This window comes from Ambystoma mexicanum, chromosome 4p, assembly GCF_040938575.1.
Source record: "Ambystoma mexicanum isolate Mex_15411 chromosome 4p, UKY_AmexF1_1, whole genome shotgun sequence".
Classification (NCBI taxonomy): domain Eukaryota; kingdom Metazoa; phylum Chordata; class Amphibia; order Caudata; family Ambystomatidae; genus Ambystoma; species Ambystoma mexicanum.
The window spans coordinates 1,203,815,884-1,203,824,030 of record NC_090927.1 but is presented as its reverse complement, the minus strand read 5'-3'; the positions used below and the strand labels follow the sequence as shown (position 1 = coordinate 1,203,824,030).

The 8,147-nt window shown below is 36.9% G+C and overlaps 1 protein-coding gene across 1 annotated transcript; it reads right to left on the bottom strand.

Moving 5' to 3' along the window:
* Positions 1-6,859: 6,859 nt before the first annotated feature.
* Positions 6,860-7,642, bottom strand: LOC138452911 (geranylgeranyl pyrophosphate synthase-like). The gene has a single exon (XM_069605259.1). The coding sequence runs from the start codon at positions 7,625-7,627 to the stop codon at positions 6,860-6,862; it is 768 nt and encodes a 255-aa protein (XP_069461360.1). The 5' UTR covers positions 7,628-7,642.
* Positions 7,643-8,147: the final 505 nt, after the last annotated feature.

Here is an 8,147-nt window from a genome sequence, read left to right as displayed (position 1 = left end):
CTTTCCATAAAAACATCACACAAATCACAAGTCATAATTTATTTTTATTTTTTTAATTTTTGTATACGGTTTATTTAAACCTTTACAAAATTCAATTAACAATATATCAACATTTTTAAATACAATAGATTTCATAAATCAAATAAAACAAATTGGTCTTAACTCACATATATTACTGATTTTTTTACACCCATACATTAAAATCTATTTCTATTCATTTCGTTTTCCTTCATTCTCTTGATTTGTCAGAACAAATTCTATACTATTTCTTCACAAATGTATACCATTTCTATTATTTTATACAGAGTTGATTATTTTAACATTACTTTTCATCTCAAGCTGCATATCACCCTCAAAAATGTGTTAACTCATATTTTCAGAACTACAGAGTTACCATGAAGCATCTCATACCATAGAAGATCCCTATGCACATAGGAAATATCATTAACAAATAATGAAAAGTATTCGATCCTCTGCGTCTGCGTCATGAGGTTTGGACAAATCCATAACAAATGAATAAGTGATTCCTTCACCCCAATTATTTTACAATGTCTACAATATTTCATCTCCTCGTCCTTTTTAGCACGAATATTCATAATCTCATTTGTATGTTTGTTTGTTTATTTATTGTGCGCACCGGACCCTGAGGTAGCAGGGCACATTTGACAAGAGGGCTTACAGCTTGGTTACAGAAGCTACAATATACAGAGCATGGACAGAACAAATTTCCTTGGCTCCAGAGGGTGGAGGTAGGGCAGTAAAGTACATATACACAACGGTTACAAAAGTTATAACCGTGCGAAGCATGGTAAAAACAATTCTCTTAGCTCCACAGGTGAAGGTAAGGGCAGTAAAGTATATATACAAAACGGTACGCAGACAGCAGGTCATCATATAGCTGACGTTTACAGGATAGCAAATCTATATCGGGTACAGTACATGTGGTGGGTACGTGGGGAGAGTGCGGGTTACACAGCATTCTCAATGAGCCATTTTATTGTGTTCTTTCTGAATTTGTTGAACGTTTGGTCAGATCTCAGAGCGTGAGGTAGGGAGTTCCACAATTGAGCTGCCCTGACTGGGAAGCTGGACCCTCCAATAGTGGACAGTTTAAATCTAGGCACTAGAAGGCAGTTGGGACTGACTGTTCTTGTTGGTCTAGTGGAAATTTTTCTGGTAAAACGTTCTGTTAGGTAGTACATTAAACCTAAATCTCATTATTGCATTCCTAAAGGTTCGTGAAGGATATTTTTCTACATATTTTTTCGGGTACATATTTCAATTTCCAAAAGGATATTACTTATGAATAGAGTTTTGAATTTAGAATTACAGCATTATTTTCTATCCAGTCATATGCTTTTATAAGTTCTTTGACATTACCAGGATTTTTTATGAGAATTTCCAGAGATAACCCTAAATCCAATAAAATAATATCACATACTTTTTTAAGACCGATCATAAGCGCCCCTTCAAAATCTGTCCCCAAATAATAATACATTGGGCCTCATTACACGGATGGCGGTAAGGGTTTACCGGTACCGGTATTTTACTGGTACCGGTAAATCCTTACCGCCTTACTACGAGGTCCCTTTACGGGTTGGGGAATTTAACGCCTGCTTTTTGCAGGCGTTAAAAACCAACCCGCAAAGGGACCAGGGAGCTAATTACGGTACAGCAATTTGCGGTACCGTAATTAGCGCCTTCCCCATTCCCATAGAGCCCTATGGGGCACAAATGGGAATGGGGAAGGGCAATGGTGGAAGGGGGAATTACCGCCCCGCCAACCTTGGAATAGGGCGGTAATTCCCCTTTCCACCAAGGCGGTGCCGGTATTTTACCGGCATGAACCATGGCGCTAATAGCGCCATGGTTCACCGCCATCCGTGTAATGAGGCCCATAGATTTCTTTTCAGACACCAGACATTTTCTCAGAAGTGATATCTTCTTCCAGCACATAATGCTTTTTGGTGAAGACAGTCCAAACTCATAGCGTATCATCTCTATAGTTATACATTTTGGGAGGAAGAACAAAACTTTGCGCCATACACATGCTTCAATTTTCTTCAAATAAGCAAGTAGCTCCTCTGGAAAAAACTCTAAACCATAAGAAAAACGTGGAATAGCTTTTAAACGATAAAATAAAATGCATGGCGTTAGTGAAAATCTCCCATATTTCCTTTCAATTGCTTTCAATTGGTTTGCAATTACAGATGCTTTCGCCTTTAGGCTGTTTTTATGGAACCAAGTGTTTGTGCACTTACAAATGAGTAACCGAGGTATTTCAAGACTGATTGGTTTTTTATACTCAGTCCATCACATACCCATGTTAGTGTTGCAGGTCTAATGGTTGACACTCCAGTATGGAATATCACAGTTTTGCTCGGATGTATCAAGAGTTTCCTTTCTTTGATGTATTCTTCAAATGATACTATCAATCTTTGTAATCCTACCTTGGTTCAGTCGAACAACAGAAAGTCGTCCTCATATGCAACCCATTTATTGAGTATTCCACTTATCTTTGGTGCTATCAAACCACTCACATTCAAAACCTTTCCAGCTTCTGATAAGTTGCCGCTAACGTGCATCCCTGGCGCAAGCCATTATATGTTTGAATTATGTCTGACAATCAACCCCTATCGTTAAGGCGTACTCTCATCACTGTGTCTGAATATAAGAGTATTATAAGCTCAAGTGGGCCTTTGTCAATACCTAGGTCTTGCAAAGTCTTCCAAAGTGTGTTCCTATCTACCATGTCAAAAACCATGGTTAGGTCCATGGAGGCAATGAATAGTGGTTGCTTTCCTTTAGCTCTTGCCTTGCTCTATAGGTTGGCTACAATCAGCCCTCACACGTCCGTTGCCATTGCCCTCCTAAAACCAATTTGTCTCAGATCTAATATCATGTTTTCATTAATCCAAGTGTTCGGATTCTCTAATACAATGCCTGCAAAAATCTTAGATTCTACATTGGTCATCGTAATGAGGTGATACTTCAAAGGGCAAAGGAGATTACCCTTCTTAAAAATTAATAAGACCTATGACATTTTCCATGATTCAGGGATCATTTTCACACCTACAATATCGCCAAACATACAATTCAATAAACCAGCCCACATTACTGCATTGTATTTCAGTGTGACATATGATACAATACTAGCCATTAAGTAAAACACAATTTCATAAGTACAATAACAATAAATAAATAACTTGCAGAATATAAAAATAAGGAGAAAAAAAACTCTTGGCTTGTAACTGACAATTCCACTCCTACATGTGAGTTTTTTAAAGTGTATATCACTGCCAGTGATTTTCATCAACCAGGGTCTTCTGTTTGCACAGGGCCTGATTTATGGTTACAACTCATCAATGGTTAAGTGTGAATTAAAACATCTCCTGAGGAACTGATGCCTTTGCTCTCAAAGCCAGCTTCACTGGGCTGTTGCTGCTATGCATCAATAACAACAGCACATGCTAAGAGAACAGTTTTTCATAGAAAAGTGAATGTGGCTTTGTGTGGACATTGTTGGAAGCAAATCTGATGTGGCTTGAAACACAGCAAGCAACATGATGAGCAGAGAAACAGCCAGAAAGAGGATTCTTGCTCAAAATAATTATCCTATTACTCCAGAGTCCTTATTACTCTTTATTTTATTTTTCATTTTTGCAGCTACTTTGAATTGATTATCTACCCTACAATTCCTATCAGAATCCAATCAAAGGCATTATCAACTATGGTTGTAAATAAAACGTGTGACTAGAAAAATAAGAGATGTATTTCCATCTTTGAGGAATCGCCGTTATTAGGATAATTTTTCTTTATTCTTTAAAGCACGGACTGAGCTCGAGAGCAGCAGAGTTTGTGGATCTTTTTAAATTACATCCAGAGCTTTGATGTGATGTGCTCTCAAATTATTTTAAAGCATTGATCAAACTTTGTAAATGTGCTGTAACTTGGAGTAAGGCCAACATAAAACTCATTTTGCCTTCCTAAAAACTACTTTCATAACTCACTTTTAGACTCTACTTTCAAAATATTTGGGACATTAATTCTAGCCAGACTGAAGGAATATGTAATTGAGAATAATGTTTATCTCCCTAGTTCATTTTGGCATTAAGAGTTTATGAATCTCCTAACAAATGCTTCATTTATATGCACGTAGTAATAGCCTGCATTTGGCACTATACAGAACATGGCTATCTTTTGAGCAATTTCTGAAATCACATAAATATGTGAGGTACGACTGAGCATCCTAGTGTTACCCACAGCTACTTTGGTTAGCTCACTTATCTTGACACTTTGTTCGCACTTTGGGGTTGCTATTTGTGATATCTTGCCACTTTGATATTCTGCCTATTTGCTAGACTCTTAAATGTGCGTAAATATATTTATTTATTGGTTCATATGTTAACTGACATGAAATCTTAGGAAGTGTATTTTCATTAATTATTTACTAATTCTATGCTAAGAAAGTTTTCTTTTAGATAGTTTTATCTTTAAATTTGTAGTTGTATTTTATGATTGATTTTAAAATGTTATCCGTAAAGTTTTTGACTAAAACACATTCAAGTATAGTAAAAAAAATAATGAATTTATATATAATCCTCACCACATCTGTGTTTTTAAAGAGGAATCTGTTTTTTGTCGCATCTCTGGACTTGGCAACTTGTTTTGACTCGGTTACTCCCTCCAAACTTAGGGATATTTACACAATAATATGAAAGTACCCAGTAGCATATTGATGGGGGTGTCGGGTATTGGCCATTCTGTTATTGAACATTTTTACAAATGCATTATATACTCATTTGGTTGAATTAGGGGCTGACATACTGATTCTATGCAATATGGTCCTACCTATATTGGTTTATGAATTTGATTCTGTTATCAAGCTGTAGGTCATTCATGAAAAACTTAGGTATGACTATTAATGTACACAAATCATCCATTATGTCCATAGGTAATTCGATCAAAATGTATAAATCGTTCTGCATCTAGTCAGATGGTCAGTCTGAGCTTAGGGTGACAATATATACATTTCTGTGGGTCTTTTATGTAAAGAATTTACAGGAAACAACATATGGTAGCTCAAAACAAGACAATGCTCAAGCAACAGGAGGCTTGCAATGATTGTCTGCAAAATGTAAGGCTTAACCAACTGCTGCTATAGTCGGAGCCTATATGGCTATACCAAAGGCACTAGCTGCCATGTGGCACGTGTATGTGGTGTCTGTACCAGTGAGTGCCTGCACCTACAGGAAAACAGATTTCTGAAAAGCATCTTGGGTTTATCATTTTCTACCCCTGGCATAGGGTTTGCATAATGAGCTAGGGCTTTGTTATGTTTCTGACGAATTGAGGATGAGACTGGGCCCATTCTTCTACAACTTGTGGCTGAATATGACAACCTGGCTCCCCTGGAGCCGGGCGCCTGAAGGGTGGAATCCTCCAGCTGGCATGTTCATTCCTTGGGTGAATCATGTTGTGGTGGATCGTAGGAAAATGCCCAGTGTCACAAGAATTGAAGATGTTCAATCCTTGACCAAATGCTAAGTTCATCAAAGGCTAGCACTACAGAGCACTAAATATAACATAGAGAAAGAACTGTCCTAATTGAATCTTCCAGCTAACAAAACTGTTGAGAATGTTATGCTCCCTAACAGGATTCATACGTATTTACTGAACGCACACATTCTGGTGAACGAATGTCCAATCACACGGCTTAGATGTAATTGCTTATAGCTTAGCTCATCTCTAAGTGGCTGACTCAAGATTCTGCCTGTCCTTCTTGCATTTATATTGTTGAAACTAGATCTCACTTACCGCTCCTCTGGACTGTTTATAAGACGTTAGAGCAAAATATTAGTGTTGGTACTGAGAGAACAAACATTAACCCACTGCCAAGAAGGCTTGTACATACTGGCAGGCACTTTTGCACCTGGCAATTGGGTCTTGTCATTCTTGATATGATAGGCACTTTCTAGAAGAAATGCTCTGAGGCAGGTTTTGTAGAACATTGTACAGTTAGAATGAAACAGTGTTATTATTTGTTTGTTTTGAAACAGATCACCATATACATTTGTAAAAGTGGCTCGATATTTCTTCTAGTAGCATATTCTAGATCCTGTGAAGTGCAATGTATTATATTATGTGATATGTGTTTTTAATGTGTTCCAATGCTTCAATGGATTTTTTCTTAATGCAGTTATGGCATCGATGTTGGCATACTACATGCTTAGTTATCTTGGAATAAAGCTGAATTAAGAGTACTTGTGTTAGCTCACTTATTTATATCCTAAATCATCGTACTTACTGCAGGGGCCGGTTTACTTGACTTTCCAATGCTAAAAGCATAAGCCCTTCCTACCCTAGGTAGATGTCTACGTCCTGCTGCAAGTCAGCAGAAAGTTGGTTGCAACGAAGAAGCGGGGCATTTAAAGTAACTTCAATCAAAGTAGCTTTAGAGACATCTTAAAACCCATGTAGAAATTGGGCCATAGCCCTGGTTTTCATTTTCTTTTTGGATGTAACACTATATCGGGCAACAAAGTAAGAGATGTTTTGAGACAATTACTACTTTAAACCAATTCCTGGAATCAAACTATAGTCAAGCCACAAAAATGGACATTGCTAATTTTATTTCAATTCAGTAAAGTACTGTAAATATAAATACATGCACATGTGAAATCATGTCATTAATATCCCAATTATACTATAGTAATAATTTACCAGTTGGCTGACACAAAGGCACACGTGAAAACAGAACCCAATTCAATGTCATGTTTTCACATAGCTACATAAATGAAAGGAGGTGACATTAAAAAGCACAATATTTATGTTTATTCAATCAGTTGAAATAATGACATCACATGTTGGCAGTTGGTTGTAGATCAGTATTGTCGTTATCTATGTACATGTTACTTAGATGTTGGACTAATCCTACAAGTTCAGGGTTACCCCCTAGTTTTTCAATTTCTCTGTACATTTCAGATTCTAGCTCTTTCAGTGTTTGCCTGGTGTATTCAAAGGAACCCACCTTTTCTAGGTATTGTACACAATATTTTTTTATTTCCATATTCTCTGTTCGCTGGCGCAGAATGTTTTGTACAAGAGTACTTTCTGGTTTTGACCATATTGCATGCATAACAGGAAACGAATATGTGCCTTCTGTTAAATCTTCACAAAATATTGTGTTCTCACTATATTCTTTAGAATTAAAATTTTCATAATCAATCATTATTTGGAAAAACAGTGCAAGTGTATCATAAACTGGCTTTAAATCCCGTTTATCATCAGAGAATAATTGCATGAGTCTGACAGCTAATCCCAAAAGTCTTCCTGTCTTCTTCAGTACCATCGCTGTGTATTGAGCCTCTGTTGGACACGTGTAGGTATTGCGCCAGTAAATAGCCAAGCCTTTTCCTTGGTGGAATTCTAATAACTGTTCAGAGAATATTTTCACAGCGTCTGGGTGGCAGAACATTATAATCTTTTGCAGACAAAGGCAAAGCAAATAACAAGCTGAATTCATTACACATGGAATGCTATATATTCTGTTCGCCACTGGAAAACCTCCTTGTAACATTGAATTATCGTCAATGCCATCTAGCAACAGGTTGGCATACTGCACCATTTCTGTCACTTCAATGATGATCTAAAAAAGAAAAGATATTTATATCACAGACACAAACAAGTCATACAGTAGTCAACAGTAAATAGGAACTATTGATCTAAACATGAAACTGAACACACATATGCCAAGCATGTGTTTTTTCAATACTTTCCAATCAAGTTCCAAAAATAGAGAAACAGCTAGTGCGAAAAGTTTTGATGATTATACATGTATTCCAACAGTCATTCAAAAAAAGAATGCAGTGCACTCAAATCAAGATCATAAAAGCAATTGCAACATTTCTCTGTAGAGTAATTCTGACTTACCAAAAGCTCGTTTATTAATGCTTTATTCCAACTGCCTTGGAGTTTGAGTAATATCTTCCATTCTTTCTTTATATCTTTGTCTGTCTATACTCTACTGGAGTGCCTATGTTTTTATCTTTGGGGAACACGTATGTTCCCTTACGTCGGCTGATACTGCTTGTTGCTTTCATTTCTGAGGTACTTATGTTCCATCATATCCGGAATAACTCCTTATT